The sequence below is a fragment of the Manis javanica genome, chromosome 8 (assembly GCF_040802235.1).
Source record: "Manis javanica isolate MJ-LG chromosome 8, MJ_LKY, whole genome shotgun sequence".
Taxonomy (NCBI): Eukaryota; Metazoa; Chordata; class Mammalia; order Pholidota; family Manidae; genus Manis; species Manis javanica.
The window spans coordinates 114336435-114353636 of NC_133163.1; the positions used below are offsets into that span (position 1 = coordinate 114336435).

General features: G+C 52.0%; 1 protein-coding gene across 10 annotated transcripts in view; it reads right to left on the reverse strand.

Annotated features, from left to right (window-relative positions):
* Window positions 1-17202, reverse strand: part of IGDCC4 (immunoglobulin superfamily DCC subclass member 4) — a 36255-nt gene that overhangs the window by 7090 nt on the left and 11963 nt on the right. For 8 of the 10 annotated variants that reach the window (XM_037009998.2, XM_073212014.1, XM_073212013.1 and 5 more), the window contains 11 exons: window positions 12084-12220; window positions 10746-10886; window positions 7883-8038; window positions 6724-7137; window positions 6035-6199; window positions 5375-5512; window positions 4396-4569; window positions 3156-3392; window positions 2909-3010; window positions 853-1036; window positions 49-176 (listed from right to left, as the gene is read on the reverse strand). In XM_037009998.2, coding sequence (XP_036865893.2) covers window positions 49-176; window positions 853-1036; window positions 2909-3010; window positions 3156-3392; window positions 4396-4569; window positions 5375-5512; window positions 6035-6199; window positions 6724-7137; window positions 7883-8038; window positions 10746-10886; window positions 12084-12220 — 1976 coding nt within the window. The remainder of the gene's footprint in view (window positions 1-48; window positions 177-852; window positions 1037-2908; window positions 3011-3155; window positions 3393-4395; window positions 4570-5374; window positions 5513-6034; window positions 6200-6723; window positions 7138-7882; window positions 8039-10745; window positions 10887-12083; window positions 12221-17202) is intronic. The other 2 variants (XM_037010000.2, XM_037009999.2) reach the window with 2 other exon arrangements.

A 17202-nucleotide genomic window follows, 5' to 3' on the forward strand; every position in this document is an offset into this window, starting at 1 on the left:
TTTCAGTAAAGAGGGCTGTTGGGGTGAGAAGGCCAAGGGGTCACTTACGGTCAGGCAGGGTGGAGCGCTCCACCACGGAGCCAAAAGGCCCATCCACGTCCACGCCATGGGACTGCACTGCAAACTCGTATTTGGTGAATGGCTTCAGCCCCCCAATAAGGACATCTTCTCCAGAGCTGCCAGGGCAAGAAACGTGACTTAGTGCTTCAGGCATGCCCTCCTGGCAGGGCAGGCCCCTCTACACCTACTCCCCTGCCCCAGCCCGCATCCCAGGCCTGGAATCCCTGGGCAAGGAATCTGCTCCTTGGTATGGGGGCCACTCACACAACCCAGAGGTCTCGATGGACACTGACTTCATGGTATCATGTCCAATCTCAAGTCAGGTTCTCTCCTCCAGGAAACCTTTCTGGATTAATTCAAGTAATTCTCTACCTAAGGAACCATCTTCCTTGACTTAATTTTGCTGAATACTTGCAATTGTATATAGCTATTGATTGTTATGTGGCTTCCTTGGCCAAACCAGCAGGTCCTCAGGGCAGCCCTCTCAGGACAGCCTCTGGGTTGTCTGCCCCATCACACTGGGAGCCCTCTGAGGTTGAAGAGGCAGGTCTGTCCTGCATCATGTTCCCAAGGGTTGAGTACAAGGCTCTGTCACGAGGGGATGGGAAGGATGGAGTCCCCGTCTACACCTGTCACCATCAGGACCGGAGACCCTCAGCGAGCCCCCAGCGTAACATATGAGCCATGAAACAGTCCTGATTCCCCAGCATCCCTCTCCTCATTGCCACCGGCTTTTCCACCCCATGCCGACCACTCTTCCTGCCCCTGCCAGGCTTCCGCCCCCTTCCCCACCTGGTGTAATAGGTGACCAGGGAGGCGTTCCTGAGCCCCCAGGGGCTGAAGCGCACAGTGTAGTTGACAATCTTGACTGTGGTGAAGTCTGGCTTTTTCCACCGGAGCCAAATGGATGTGGAACTGTTTGATTCTGCATGGACATGGGCGGGGGGCAAGGGTGGCCCCCTCTGGATGGGCAGGTCTGAAAGGTAGAAATTAGAGCATGGGGAAGGAGGGAGGGCACTCATCCCTACACATGCATATTGATTTGCAGTTCCCGAGGCACTTTCTTTTACCCTCTCTTTTGATCCTGTGAGTTGAGTGGCATCAGTCCCAGTTCACAGATGAGGAAACTGAGGCTCCCAAGAATTTAAGCATTTTTTTTTGCCAAGGTCATACACAAAGTAGACTATAACAGAGAGGTAGAAAACCATGGCAGTTAAGAGCACAGAGCCTGGAGCTAGGACTGCCTTGGTTCAAATTCCAGCTCTGCCACATACTAGCTGTGTGACCTTGGAGAAGTTACTTAACCTCTCTCTATGCCTCTGTTCCCTATTCTGTTAGTGGGGCTGATAATAGTACCTACCTCCCAGAGTTGTCAGGGGATTAAATTAATATTTGTAAGCTGTAGAGAAAAGTGTCTGGCATTTTGGTACAGACTGAATGTCTGTTCCCCTAAAATTCTTGAAGTTAAAATATGACATATGGTAGAGTCCTCATGAATGGGATTAGTGCTTATCTTTGTCCATTCGAGCTGTTACAACAAAGTACCATCAACTGGGTGGCTTAGAAACAATGGATGTTTATTTCTTACAGTTCTGCAGGCTGGAGTCCGTGATCAGAGAGCCAACTTGGTCACAGTTTGGTGAGATACTCTTCCGGGTTTCAGGCTGCCGCCTTCACTCTATGGTCACATGGCAGAGAGCGGAGAGGAAGCCGGCTCTCTGGGGGCTCTTATAAAGGCACTCCTCCCATTCATAAGGGCTGCACACTCACGACCTCATCTAATCCTAATTACCTCCTAATACACCACCTTGGAAGGCAGAGTTTCAGCATATGAATTCGGGGAGGATGCACACTTTCAGTCTACAACAATGCCCTGATGTCTCCAGAGAGCTCTGGGGCTATTGCTGCCATATGAGGACACAGCGAGAAGATGGCCTGTGGTCTATGCACCAGGAAGTGGGCCCTCAGCAGATTCAGACTCTACTGGCACCTTGATTTTGGACTTCCTGGCCTCCAGACTGTGAGAAATAAATGTTGGTTGTTTAACACCCAGTCTATGGTATTTTTGCTATTGCAGCTCAAACTAGGATGTATATAGTAAGCACTATAAGATGAAGTACTTATTACATGAACATAGAACAAACTCCATGAGAGCAGGTACCTTATGTGTGCTGGTCACTGAATTCCCAGAATAGAGCTGACACACAGTCAATGCTCAGTAAAATATTTGCTGGATGAACAAACTGGAATTAGAACTGTGGCTTCTTGGCTCCTGGTTGAGGGTTCCTTCCACTAAACCGCAGGGTAACAATCAGCCTGGGGAGTTAGCGAGGAGGGAGTGTCCTGGCGGGTAACTGAGGTGTCCCATCCAGGCCATGAGACAGTGGAGAGACCAGGTTCTAGCATAGGCTCTGTGTGACCTCAGGTGAGTCCCTTTACCTCTCTGAGCCCCAGTTTCCTGGTGGGCCGCCTAGGGATACTCTCCCTGACTACAGCAGAGGGACAGTCTGATAGACAGTGTAATGTAGGTGGATGTGTTTTAAAAATTGTTTAAAGGCCAAACTTGGGGTCAGGAGTCACCGATCAACTCTGGGTTTCCCTATCCAAACCTTCCAAATTAGCACTGCCCCCAGACCACGACAATAGGGTAGCAGGCCTAAAAGTACACGGATGCAGCTTCCCTGACAGAGGCTGTCTGGAGCTGGAAAAGGACCCAGATCCTAGGAGAATGGGTTTGGAGGTGGCTGAGGCTACTAGACAGCCTGACCATTAGGGCTGGCCCAGAGGAAAGGCGAAGGGAAGCAGCGCCCCAGGGGAGCCCTCCTCCCCTGCCTCCCCAGCCCCTCACCTGGGGTGGGAGCCTTTTCTGTCTTGCCCTTCCACACTGCTGCATAGCCATCCTCATGTTTGTTGAATGCCACGAGCTTCACTTCGTACAGCCTGCCAGGAACTAGGGTAGGTCACGGGGTCACTCTCTAGCTAGAGGGACCCCTGGGACCACTCTGTCATCCCCAGAGAGAATTCCATCTCCAGCTCCCACTCCCAGGTTGTCCAAACCCCAGCCTGCCTTGCTCCTTCCCCCCAGCCCTCCTCACCGAGCTGGGTCAGCTCATACTGCTTCGCTTTCTTCTTGAGCCGGACAGGCCCCACATCCCAAGCCTGGTCTCCACGGGCCCCAGGGGGGCCCTCACCGTCGGCCTCCTCCTCGGCCCCCACCTCCCGCCAGTACAGTTTGTAGCCAGAGATCTGGGCAGGGTGAGGCGGGGGCTGCCACGACACGACCAGGGACTCCATCCTTGCCCGGACCTTCAACTCTGCAGGGGCAAAAGGGACTGGGGGCAGAGGGGCAGGATGGGAAGGAGGAAGAGATGGGGGATGAGGAGGAGGCCAGGGATGGGAAAGGGGGAAGAGGCAAGAGGAAGCAAAAAGCCGGAAGCCGGCATTGAAAGCCTTGCCAGCCTTGTCCCAGTGCATCGCCACTTAGTCACCAGCCTAAGGTCAGGCCTGGGCTCGGCATACAGGTGAACCCACTAGCTTACAAACCCAGAGCTGAGAATTCATGGATATCCCCTGGGCTTTGCAAAGAGGTCAGCAAGGGGCACCTCTGGTGGTGGGTAGGGGGCTCGCAGTCCCTGGCACAGAGCGGGGCAGGGCTCTACAATTCTTCTGAAGGAAGGAGTGCCATGGATACTGGTGGGCAGGGGGGTCACAGGGGATGCTGAGGCTGTGAAGGAGGGATGGAGCCATGGGCGTCTGTAGCCCAACAGTAGGGGGCTTACTATGTGTCAGACACTATTTTAGCACTTCACATACATTTTTTAAGTTTATTCTCACAGCCCTATAAAATAACAAAAATACTGTTATCTCCATTTTACAGATAAGAAAACTGAGGCTCGGAGAAGTTAAGTAACTTGCCCAAGGTCGCACAGGTACTTTGCATGCCAGTCTGGTTTGCATTTAATCACTGTACTCTCTGGCCTCTCAACAAAACCAACAAAAATCATACTCATGGAAGCATCTATTATTTAAGAGGTTCTTATTATGTGGCTAAACACTTTGTTTACAATGCATTATCAATCCTGTCGTGTTTGGCAGTAAACAAAGCCTTAGAGTTGTAAATGGTTCATCCAAGGTCACAGCTGACAGAAGTGACACAGGAGCCTAGGAGTGTCTCTGAGGACCAGCCCTTCACCTGGGCAGCTGGCCTCCCTTACCCATCAAGCAGCGGGGTGATGGAAGGTCTCTGATGGAGGAGCTGTTTGGGTCTGGGTTCCAAGGGCACACATGCACACACATGGTCACGCACACCACCCTCCTGTTCCCGAGACCCTGTACCGTGGCTCTGGCTGTGCATGCTGGGTGTCCTGTGCTGCATCCACTGGGAGGGAGCCCCATAGCCAGCCCCTGTGCCAGCAGAAATCCGGACTCGATACACCTTGTTGGGCTGCAGCGAGTTCAGGGTATGCTGTGTCTCATTCCCCAGCACCTCAGTGGAGAAAATCTGATCTGCTAGGACAGAAAAGACTGGCTGCTGGGTGGTCATCCGAGGACCATGACTCCTAAACTCCCCTCCACTGACCACTCCAGCGCAGACCGTGGCTCCTCGGTGCCCATCAGAGCTGTGGCCCTCTCAGCACGGACCCCTCAGTGCCTGGGTGGCCACTGTGGCTCCAGGGCTGACTCCTGGGCCTCCAACCCTGGCTGATGTAGGTGCCCAGCCTCAGCTCAGGGTGGGCAACATCATGGTGCGTGCTCCCTACTCCCCCCCACACATGAGGGCGCAAGCACAAGGGATTCACTGCGAAGGCCACCAGGTGCGCTCCTCACCCACCCTGGTCCCCCAGCCGCTTGCCTCCTCCTGATTCTTTATCCCTCCCATACCCTCTCCCCTGGATCACCTGCATCTGCCTCCCCGGTGCTGCATTTCCCCAGTCCCACAAGCACATTCTCCCCCTCCCTCCCCTCATCTACTTTTTGAGCTGGAAGTAAATCCAGGGATTAACTAGGCTACTGGCATCATTTCACAGATAAGGAAACTGAGGCAGGAATTCAAGAGGATGACCCACTGCAGCTGTAGAGGAGGTGGGCCTAGAACCTAGGCCTCCCTCTCCCTTGGGCTAGGCCTCATCTTCTCCCCCCTGCCGTACCCACCCCCAGCCCACGCTCCTCTTGTCCAGCATCATATTTCCCTATTCCACCACGCTGCCTAACTTCCTCAGGCTCACCCCAGCTCTGCTCGGACCTAGCTGTGCTGACCAGCCCTCTGCGTGGCTAACCCCCAGCCAGGTGTGGCCCACACCCTGCCCCCACTCACCTTCCTTTCCCAAACCGTACTCTATCTTGTACTTCACCACCTGCCCATTGCTCAGGCTGGGAGGCAGGGGCAGCCACGCCACCCTGATGTCCAAGGGGTTGGGGCTGGACAGGGAGAGCTGGGGCGCTGCACTGGGGACTGAGACAGAAGAACATCAGCGTGAGCTCTGCTCCACCGACGTGGAAGGTGAGGCCCAGGAGCGGTCAGAGACTTGCCCAGGTCACACAGCAAGTCAGAAGTAGGCCCAGGACCAGGATCTGAGGGAGGAAAGCGAGCCTCTTAGGGGACATCCTTCCCACCCTGAAGCCAGAAAAAGGTTTGGGCACAATCTTCTACATCTAATGGGTCCATATCACTGGCCCCTGCCTGATTGGATGGTATGTGTCCAGGAGAAGGGCTGTATGAGACAGGGAATCACTAGACCTGGGCTCAAGTCCCCAGCTGTACTACTGACCTTGGGCAACTCACTCTCATTTTCTGGGCCTCAGTTTCCCCAACTGTAAATTGGGGAGAACATCTGCCCACCCCCTTGCAGGGCACAAAAGATGACATGAGGCAGGTAAAAGAGCCTTTGCGTACACTAGTAAAGAGAAGCCAAGCTACTGTCCCAGAGGAATTCTCTGGGCCCCAAGGTGGCCACTACACATTCAGAGGCCCTACCATCATCAAGCGTGTGGACCAGTGCTGGGGCAGAAGTGCGGCTGGCCCCCAGCTGAGAGTAGGCCACTACGTAGAACTCATAATCAGTGCTGGGTTCCAGGTCCCGAACCTGTAGCTCGGTGGTGTCGTTGTTCACTGCAAACTGGTATTCCACATTGTCCACGCCTGGGGGGGTGACACAGGGGACAAGGGACCGTCACAGGGCCACACCCAGGGGTCTGCCAGCTAAACTATCTCCAGATTGTTCCTGTTGTCCCAGGCTCTGAAATAGTCTTTAGCTAAATCATCAGATAATCTGAGCTGCAGAGTAGAAACTCTAGCTTTTACAGGGGCACTATCAATTCCTGCATCTAACTGAAGTGACGCTGGCTGCGGTTAATGGACTGGCTCCAAGAAAGCCAAGGCATCTCCTTGGACGCGGAGCAAGCTCTCCCTGCTCTCTCCTAACAGAGGCTAAGGGGAGAATGTGCAACACAGATTGACCTCTAGCACCTGGGCATAGCACCTGGCCAAAGACTGCGGCTGCCAATCCAAATCCATGTGGGTCTCTCCCTGGGCTCCGACACCACACCATCAATAACAAAGGTGCCCGGGGCAACCCTTCAGGCATCCAATTTGTGTCCCCCCGCCCCCCACTGCGCCCCCGTAGGGGCCTTTGCCGAGATATTTTGGGCTCCCGGTAGGCTTACCCCGTGCCTTCTGGTAGTGGAGGGAGAAGCCGATGATCTGCTCGCTGTGCAGCTCGGGCCGCTCCCAGGCCACGAGCACCGCCGAGCTGCTCAGAGGCGTGGCCGTGACCCGCGTTGGGGCGCTGGGCAGCCCCTCTCGCACCACTACAGACAGCGGCGCGGCGGCGCACGCGGTGCCCGCGCCGTTCTCCGCCACGCACTGGTAGAAGCCGGCGTCTTGCAGGCCGATCTGAGTGATGACCAGGCTGCCGCCGCCGCCCTGCACCTTGACGCGCCCGTTGGGCCGCAGAGGCGCGCCGTTGTGCAGCCAGCGCAGCGCGGGCCGAGGCTCCCCGGACGCGCGGCACACGAAGCGCGCCGTGCTTGCCCGCGTCCGCGACAGCGCCTCGGGCGCCTGCGAGATGGCAGGAGCCGCTGGGGGCGGGGAGGAGGACGCTGGCCGCGGGCTCCGGCCACCAACGGGCCCCGCCTCCTCCCCTAAAGCCCCGACCGCGTCCCGCATGCCCCGCACTCACTCCAGCCTCTCCCTGATCACGCCTCCCCACAAACACTCTAGCGCAATGCAGCAGCTCTGCCTCTTCTCCCCCATTCACCCCAGCCCCACGCCCACCGACCTCTCCTCCCCGAATTGTCCCCCGGCCTCCTCAGCGTCCCCTAAACACCCTCGTGCCTCCTGGATCTAACCCCGCGCTCTCATGTACCACGCACCGCCTCTCCTGCCTTCCAAAGTCTCCCACACTTACCAGATTTACCCCTCCCCCAGTTATCCCAGCCCTGAACAACCCTGTCCCCCAGTTTTCTTAGTACCACCAAGACCACTCTACTTTCTCCCCCCACAGCCCAGGTCCCACTCAGACCACCCCTCACCAGCCCCCAGTCACCCGAGCCATGCCGGAATCACCGCTCTCCTCTCCCTGCCTCAGCTCCCCTCACTCCATCCTTCAGTCTCTCTCCACCACTTCCCCTCCAATGATCTGGTCCGTCCCGTCCAACCCCGCCCCAACGAAGGGCCGCCAGCCTAGCCCTTTCTCATCCTCAGTCCCTCTAACCCGCCCGCTTGCTCACTCCAGCCGCCCGCATTCCTCCCGCCCTCGGCCCCAGCGAACTCGCCCCAATCCACCCTCCGTCACCTACTCCCGCGTCCTTCGCCCCGCCTCACCCAGCACGCGGAGCTCAGCCGCGGCGGTGGCGAAGTCGCGCGTGCGGGGCTTGTTAGCGCGGCAGACATAGACGCCCGAGTGCTGGGGCTGCGCGCTGGTGATCAGTAGGTTGGTGCGGCCCAGGACGATGACATCCGTGGCGATGGGATTCCCGTCTGGGGGAGGAAAGGGCGAACGATGGAGGGGACCGCTGGGGATTGCCCCTCCAGCCACTCTGCGGACCCAGGGGCCCCTCTACGCTGGTAGAGCACCACTAAGAGAGCACAACTGTCCCAGTTCCTCCGCTTGCTACACCAGTGACCCTCTCTGAGCACTAGTGTCTCTGTAGTCCCAGAGCTGTGGGACTGCTGTGGGGGTGGAACGAAAAAAGTGCTCAGTACACCAGTCAGTTGTTACCATTATTATTAAATTAATCTCTCTCAAGAAGGACACACCGTTCCGGCATGGTCTTAGCCCAGTACTATGAGGAAGATGTAGCTGGAAAGGTCTGACCAGAAACAAAGATTTGAATATGTCTAAGACTTTTATCTTAATATGAATGAAAATCATTTTAAAAGTCTGTGGCTGATGGACATGAACAGAAAATACAGAGGAGAAATGGAAATGGCCAAGAAACACAAAAAGTTCAATTTCACATAAAGAAATGCACATCAAAACATAGATGTTCCTTGTTCACCTATCAAACTGGGAAAGCTTTTAAAAAGAGTAAGTTGCAATGCTGGAGGCACGGCAAATGCTGACTGGGCTTTACTGGAGGCAAATACTGACTGGAGCCTCACTGACTTTGAAGCCAAGGATTCCACTTGTGGGCACCTGCCCTGGGGAGGTGTGAACAGGAGCGCCATAGCAGTGACTGTAATAGTGGGCAACTGGGAAGGACTTTAAATTCAACTGTACGAACTGGCAGATTATGTTATGGCTGTATTCAAATAATGGAATATAATATAGTTATTAATATAGTAGAGTCAGTTTTTTTAAAAAGCTTTCAAGATGGGGAAATGCTTAATATACTGTTGAATATACTGTTGAATGAAATAGGACTTGGAACTGTAAATACAGCATGCTTTATGCTTTCAGTTTGGGGGGGCAGTAAATGTACATGCGCACAGAAAAAAACGTGGAAGAAAATACACTCATATGTTAATCATTTTAATCTCCGAGTGGTGGGATGTTTTCTGTTTCCCTTTTTCCATAGTTTTCTACAATGTACACATACAACTGCTGCAATCAGAAGAAAACAAAACAAACAAAACAAAAAAAGCTATGTCTCTTCCTTGACTTTGTGGAGTGACTTTCTAGACAAGGAACGGTGCCTGGGGTCAGGAATGAAATCCTTTTCCACCTTTCTCTTCCCAGTCTCTGTCGAGGAGTGCTGTTAGCAGAGTTTCTCCAAATGAGTTTCCAGAACCACAGGCATCAGGATCCTCTGGGGCAGCAATTCTTATTGTCACATGAATCACAGAATTGCAGGGACCTTGTTAGGAGGGAGAGGCCTATGGCAGGCCCCAGGTTCTGTGTTCCTAACTAGGCCCAGGTGGTCGGTCCGAAGACCACACTTTCAGTAGCAAGGACTTGGGGCACTTATTAAGCATTAAGATTCCAGGGTCACAACTGTCCAGGTGTGAAGGGAGGGAGTTTCAACAAGCTTCCTGGGTCATCCAGGGATGTGGTCAGGATTTGATAAATACTGAGATTAGAACTTCTAGGTGACATGGCAGGCTCACTCCTGGGATCCCCCTAACTAGGCAAGTGTCTCAAGTCCATGAGGTCAGGGAGGCAGAATGATACCAGGACTGTTCTATCTCATCAGCTTGGTGGGGGTACATAGAGTTTTGGTTTTTCCCTAAACTCTATATATTCATTATATACTCTTTTGAATGTGAGATACAAATTTACAAAAAGGAGGCAGTGTAGGGTAATAGACTGGGCCAGGGAAGAAGAGAAAGGAGGAACTGGGTTTAAGATTATTTCTACCATCTACCTGGGGCAATTCACTTATTGTCAAATGGATACAAAAGTAATCTGCATTTTGTCCACACAGGACTGTAGGGGGTGGTGTAGCAGGAAGAGAACCAAGCTCTAAAGTTTGGGCCCTGGCTCTCCCCACCTGCCTCTCTGAGCCTCAGTTTCCTCATCTGCCCTTTGGGAATAACAGTCCTGGCCGCTACCCTCCTCAAGGGCTCCTGGAGGCCCCAGTAGGAGGATGGGTTGAGAGATCAGCAGACTGCAGGGTGATGTTCGGCCGAGCGCTCTCATTACCCTGATAGCATCTCCTGCAATGCAGTCCCACTTGGCACTTATCACTTGCTGCCTGATACTGTCACACCTGCCTTAACGGGTGTGCTTTATCTCCCTCACCCAGACTATGAGTTCGGAGGATAGGGTCCCTGTCTCTCTCATCCAGGTGTTTTATTCACTCTGCCAGGCACACAAAGGCAGCAGTACATTGGGTGGACCAGGAAGCAGCTTTGTAGTTCAACAGAGCAGCAGCGGGGTCCTGGTTCACCTGACCCGCTGGCTGTGTGGCACCTGTCCAGCTCTCACACTCTCACTTGCAGCACTGTTGTGAGGAATGGCAATAAGTAAAGTGGGGAACCTATCCCAGTGCCCACACTATGTAAGGTCTCATTAACAATTTTGTGAATGGCAGACTCAAAATGCCTCATAAAGGAAACGTGCTACCCAGATTCATGATTAAGTCTGTCCGTGTTCCCCAGCGCACGCAGCCTTGGAAGAGGAGTTCCCGCTACACCATAAGTCAGTGACCATGGAGTGGTCACCCTCATATCTCTCTGACTTGGAGACACGTAAGATGTCACACTCCTCCTTTCCCATGACCTCCAATTCCCTCCCTCCACTTACCCTGTCGAACCCAGGACACGAAAGGCGTAGGGTCAGCCGAGGCCATGCATTCCATTACCACACTCTGGCCAGACACTACAGTAGTGTTCTCCGGGGCTGCCACAATGACCACATCCTGTCCCCTGGTGGACACCAGGGACCCTAGAGAGACACAGGCCAGCAGGCCTTACTGCTAGGCATCTTCACCCGTAGTACCTCTCCAGATGCTTACAGTCACCTGGTGAGGCAGGAAGCAAGCAGCCAGGATTCCATCTGACAGTTGGGGAAAGCCAGCCACATAGTTCAGCAGAGCTGTGACTGTCACTCAGAACTCTTTTTCTTGGAGCCAGGAGAGGAATAAACCGGCCTCGGACACACCGATCCTACTCTTCCCTTCCCCAGTCCACCCTCCAAGCAGAGGCCTGTGAGGTCAGCAGTACTCTCGGTGTCTGGACTTGGATGCAACAGGCATAGTTTCTAATTCCAGCAAGTCCCTTCTCCAAGGGGCCTCCGGGTTCCACGTGGGAAAAGAGGGGCTGGGCTCGAGTTTTTGACAGCTTGGCAGCTCTCAGAGCACCAATTCCGTGCCAAGTTCTCAGTGCGACCCTGGCCCTCTGGGTCAGCACGGTGAATACCTAGTCTGTCCAGCAGGTGGAGGCAGAAACTCAGGGCCCAGGAGGGAGAGCGGCCAGGAAGCAGAGGGGAGTGGACGTGGGAGGCTGAGGGGAGGGGGGAGAGACGTGGGGACCGGAGGGGGTGGGGGGCACGTGCTTCCTTTCTTAGCTCTTCTCACCTCTCTGAGCTGGACATTTGATAGTGAGCCCAGGGTCATACAGACAGTGAGTGGAGAAGCCAGAACTCAAGCCAGATCTTTCTGACCCCGAAGACTGTGCCCTTCCTACTGCATCACCCTGGGCAGGAGCTTTTCAGAGAAACGGAGAGGCAAGAGCGCCAGGGCGCAGGGAGCCTGACTGGCAGTGCACAGCAAAGAGCTCGAATCCCCAGTGCCCAGGGCCCTCGGGGGTACAAGGACTTCAGGGTCCTGCCATCCCTCCGCAGACGTCTCGCCTTCCCACCCCCGACCCCAGCCCTGGATTCCCCGTCCAGCCCAAGGAACCAGAGCCTCGGCAGGAAGGAAGCTGCGGACTGAGAGTCTGGACTATCGCGTTCCAGCCCCAGTTCTACCTCTGACCTGCTGGGTGGCATTACGCTCTCTGGGCTTTATCACCTCACCTGTCCAGTGAGATTTATACCCATTGCCTGTCGGAAGGCAGGGCGTGGGCTCCTGAGGCCCCTCCCAACGGTGAGGCCCCTGACTCCAGAAACCCCCAGGTTTCCGAGCCCAGCAGGCCCCCTCACCTCTGCCAGCCACGCTGAGTACGGCCTCCTGGCTGAAGCGCTGGCGGGCTGAGTTGGTGGCCACACAGCGGTAGGAGCCCCTGTCACTCTCCTGAACATCCAGGATCTGGAGGACCCCATTGGGAAGGGTGATGAGCCTTGGGAGGGGGAAAGGGCACCTGTGAGGTAGGCAGCCCCATAGGGAGGGTGGTGGGCCCAGACGGTCCTGCGCCCACCTCCCCCTCCAGCTTGAAATACCTGCAGCATCTCACTCTCAAGCCCCACTCGTAATTTCAAAAATGCAAATGACAACCATAAGAAACCATTCTCACCCATCAGACTGGCAAAGGTCAAAGGGTTCATCAACACCCAGTGTGGATGAGGGAATCGGGATGAGGCACACATCCAAGTCTAGCTTCCAAGTGTACTGACCAACTCATGTCTTGTCAGCAGCCATGTCACCTTCTTTCAAGGCCAAGCAGGGGATATCTTAAAGTCAAACCTGCATGTGCCTTTTAAGCCAGCAATGCCACTTTGAAGACTCTGTCCCACAGATACTCTCATACATGTGCACAAAAACATATACCTAATGATACTCACTCCAGCATTGTCTATAACAGCAAAAGACTGGAAGCAATCCAGGTGTCCATCTGCAGGGCAGGATCTAGCTAAATCAGTTTGGGCACATTCATACAATGGAATGCTAGACAGCTGTTAAAAAGCAGGCAGCTCCATGTATGCTGATAAAGGACAATCTCCAAAATGTGTCTGGTGCAGAACAGTGTGTGTGTGAATATGTACACTTACATGCTTGCAGTGAATGTCACTGGTACTGATGGTTGCCTCTGGGGAGGGGAGTTGGCACCCTGGGAACTGACAGTGGGATAAGATTTCTACAGTTTGAATTTGTTTACTCCCTGCCCATATTACCTCCTTCCTCCCCTGATAAAATCCCTTTTAATCATACTACCTCATCTGATCCTCGAAATAAGCTCAAGAGATAGAGGGGATCACAACTTCCATTTTATTGGTGACAAAACTAAGGCTCAGAGAGAGCAGGATATTTCCCCAGGGTCTCACAGCTGGAGCAGAATTAAACCTTGAACCCAGGTCTTCTGGCACCAAATCCCAGGCTGCCTGTGTCAGCAGCCATCAGATGGCTGAGAATGCTCTTGGAAGGGACACGGTCCCGAGCGTGTCCCACTGAGCATGTACATTTCCCAGGAGAGACAGGATGATGAAAGTGGTCTTCTCTGCCCTCTTAATTAGTGGGATGGAAAGCAGCTCAGGTTAGAAAGGCCCGGAGACCTTGCTTGAGAGATGGTGTGATCCAGGCAGGGAAGCCAGGGTGGTGGGAAGCAGAGTGGGCTCTGGCCTAAGCTCAAGTGGAGTGGGTCTTCCTGAATCCTCCAACTGTGATCCCCACAGGGTCAGCTAGAGGTTGAGTCCTAGTTTCTCAATAGAGCCAATGGTGCTGGACCCTGGATGCAGGCCGGACCAAGGTCAGGAAGGGAATGGGGCAGCTGTGTGCCTGATGAAGATCTCTTGGCTGTGGGGAAACATGATATGAGAAAATCTAGACACAAGGGAGGAGAGTAGCTCAAGGGTGTTAGGAGAGAATTCTAGCCATAGGCCTGGAAACCTGCTGTGGCCCAGAGGCTTAGAGAAAAAACAAACCTGTTTCACTCCCTCCCTTGTCCCGCCTCTGCCTTAGCATCTCACCTTCAGCCCCACCAGCTACCCACATCAGTGTGAGGGCCAGTACAGGAGAAGGGACAGGAGGCAAAGGGTAGTTGGAGGTAAAATTCTGGGCCAGGACCCAGCCTGCTGCTGTGGAAAATCTGTTGGAAAAGGACAGAAGGGATGGAGAAGCAGAAGCTCTCTGGGAAACAAGGCCTCTTCCTCATTCGGGTCTCCTCCACCTAATATACTCTCTGTCTCCGAGATCCTCCCTCCTCCCTTAGTCTAGCTAGCTGACTATGCCTGGCGGGGTTCCTGCTAGGAGCTCCCACACATCCTGACCCCAAAGCTTCCCAGTCTTTCCAGGGAAATTGTGCCCCAGGTACCCAAGAGCTAATACCTTCTTTGACAAGTAACATTTCCTTAATTATGTGTGTTGAATGAATGAATGAATGAATGAATGAACAAGTGAAGGAATGGATACCTTTTGTGCTATTGCTGCAGCCAACAGAAAAGTGAAATGGAACCACTCTAGTGTTCATCTCAAATCTTGTGTTTTGTTAAGATGTGCTTTTAGAAGCTCTGCCCTTGGAAGATATATTGGTTAGTGGGGGGAAAAAGTCATTAAAGAGTGTTGATGAAGTGATTCTATTTTTAGAGAATAGAGAAATGATAAGTTAGGATATGCACAGAACATGTCAGGAGTGGTAAGGCTCAGGTCATTCATGGATATTTTCTCTGGGGATGAGATTACTGGGAATTCTCTGTTCTATCAAAAAAAAATTTTTTTATAGAAAATATTTAATGGTTTGGAAATATAAAAATGTTTCAACATCTAAATTGGAAAAAGCATGTGCCCTTGGATACTTTGTTTTGTAAGTCCCAGCTCTCACACAGAAGCAGCTATGGCATAGTGGAGAGGACTGGTTCCAACATACATGATTTTACCAAGTGACATCCCGTGTCTGGGCCTCAGGTTTATCATCTAGAAAATGGGTTAACTGAGTCCTGTCCTGCCTCCTTCACAACCCTGACCCTAATGCATTATGAGCTCTCATTAGATAAGGGACATAAATACTCCCTATGAACCATAAACCCTAAATACACGTGTGCAGGGGTATAAACTGTACATGTATTTTTAAAAAGGCTTGGAAGGAACACCCAAAATAGTAATGGCTGTCTGTGTCCAGTTTGTAGGTGACTTCTTTCCCAGTTAAGTTGGTATATTGTATCATTTTAAATTTAATTCAAATTTCAAACAAAACAAAATGACTACTTATAGAATGAAAAGCAACCTCTATGCAAAAGGAAGGAATCATCCTCTTTCCAAGCCTGTGTTTGAGTCCACTGTCTCTACCCCTAAAAGGCCACTTGGAACAGGGACTCAAGGACAAAGTAGAAGTGATGCAGCCTACCTGAATCTCCTGAGGTCCAAGGAGCCCCCATTCTAATGTTCAGAGATCCCCCAGGGAAAGAGGATTCTAGCTGAGGGTCACTTTAGGTCGACAGAAACCATGGACACTGGGAGAAGGGCAGGGCAGAAGACTGGGCTAGGGATCCCACAGTAATTAAGTCCATTAGCGCTGTGTTTTTAAAGTGTGAATGAGTGCTGATAACAAAATGATCTCAAGTGGATCCAGATACAAAGTTTTATTCCAGTGGTTATGTACTTATTTTTATGGCTACCTTCTATTTATGGTAAGTGTGGCTTGTTTTCCATTTTACTGCAATGAGATAATGTACCTTTTTAGTATGTGTTGAAGTTATAAAAGAGAGAGCTGATTTAAAGAAATGCTTTAAGTAAGTGATTATATAAATGGTTTAGGGATGGCCAAAATTATGACAGGCATTTGTGAATGCCCAGAATTTGGGAAACATTGTTCTCATTGATTAGTGGTTCCTATGGAAGGAAAATTATCCCCTATCATTAGAAATTAGTATAAGTACCAGGGAATTGCCTCAGGGTCTAATCTTCACCATCAGTTGCAAAAATATGCACAAATATCTTGACAGAGTGTGTTTATTAACTGTACATGTGCATACGGTACACCAGTGCATACGTCTCCTTCAAACCACTGGGCTGAGTGTATGAATAGCGTATTTGTACATGCACTATAGCTGGGCATGTATACAACTACATACCTTGGTCATAATCAAGTGGCTGTTTAGACATTTCTTTACTCCACCCATGCAATGTGTTAGGACATGTCAGCCCGACTTATTTATAGATGAGGATCACTTTTCAGAGGGCACGGGGGCAAACACTCCCAGAGCTGGGAACTGGCAGCTCCATACGCCTGGATGAGGCCTGTAGCTTCATGGGATGGTGCTTGAACTAGGATGTTGGAAGGCAAGGGAACCCCACCATTTGCTGAGGAACTCTGGGCAAGTAACTTCTCTGCTCTGAGCCACAGCTGGAGCGTCCCATCTCTAAGCCCACACACAGCATGAATTCAGACCCTGCAGCTTCCCCACCCCAATGACCAAATCACAAGACGCTCTGTGCCATCCACTCTGGGGACTAGCTGTGTGACTGGGCTGACTTACTTCTGTCTCTGATCCTCAGTTCCCTCATTTTACAACCCAGATAATGATACCTGCCAGGGCCATATGTACAGAACTGGAAGGATGTTCATTATGTGCCAAGTTAAAAAAAAAAGTAAAAAGTTGCAATATAATCCCACTTTTGTTTTGAGAAAAAGGTGATTGAATAAAAAGCCTAGTATGGACCATATAATCCAGAATTTTGAAGAGACTGTTTATAAACATACAGGGGAAATGCCCAGAGGACAGACATCCAACTAACAGTGGCTTCCTATGCAGGATGAGATGCTGAGTGATTTTTGTTTCTTTTTTGTTTATATGAATTTGAAAAGTGTATCTCCTAGGGACACAAACTAAAAGTAAATATGGGAAAATATGAAAATGAAGAGACACCGATCTTGCAGGATGATGGGAAGGATTCACTGAGAAAACACAGCTCTCTTTAGGTGGTGCCTGCTGTGACTTTCAACACGGGGACAATTTTCTGCTCTCTGCCACCCTCTCGGGGGCTGCCAGGAGTGCGTTCCCACTTCTTTCTTGCCCAGCAACTCCCAGGAAGCACCCGCCAGGCAGCAGTGAGAGGCCTCACATTTGGAAGGCACATAACTCCAGGTGCCAGCGCCAGAAAAGCTGGGTCAGCCCTCCCAAGGCCCACGCCCTGGAATGCTCACTCAGGGGACGTTAACAGGGTTGCTGCAAGAGGGGCGCGGGGCAGATGAGTCTTGAAGTACTTGGTCAAGTAAGTTAAAGAGGCCCTCAGCACAGGATTCCTTAGGGCTTTGTCAATGCCAAGAGGGAGATTTATTGGCAGTTTCCTGACCTTATTTAACCACAGAAATCTTTTTTTAAAGAGTCACCTTTAGGGACTAATGTTCTACAAAGGATACACTTTGGGAAATCATGATCCAGTCCAACC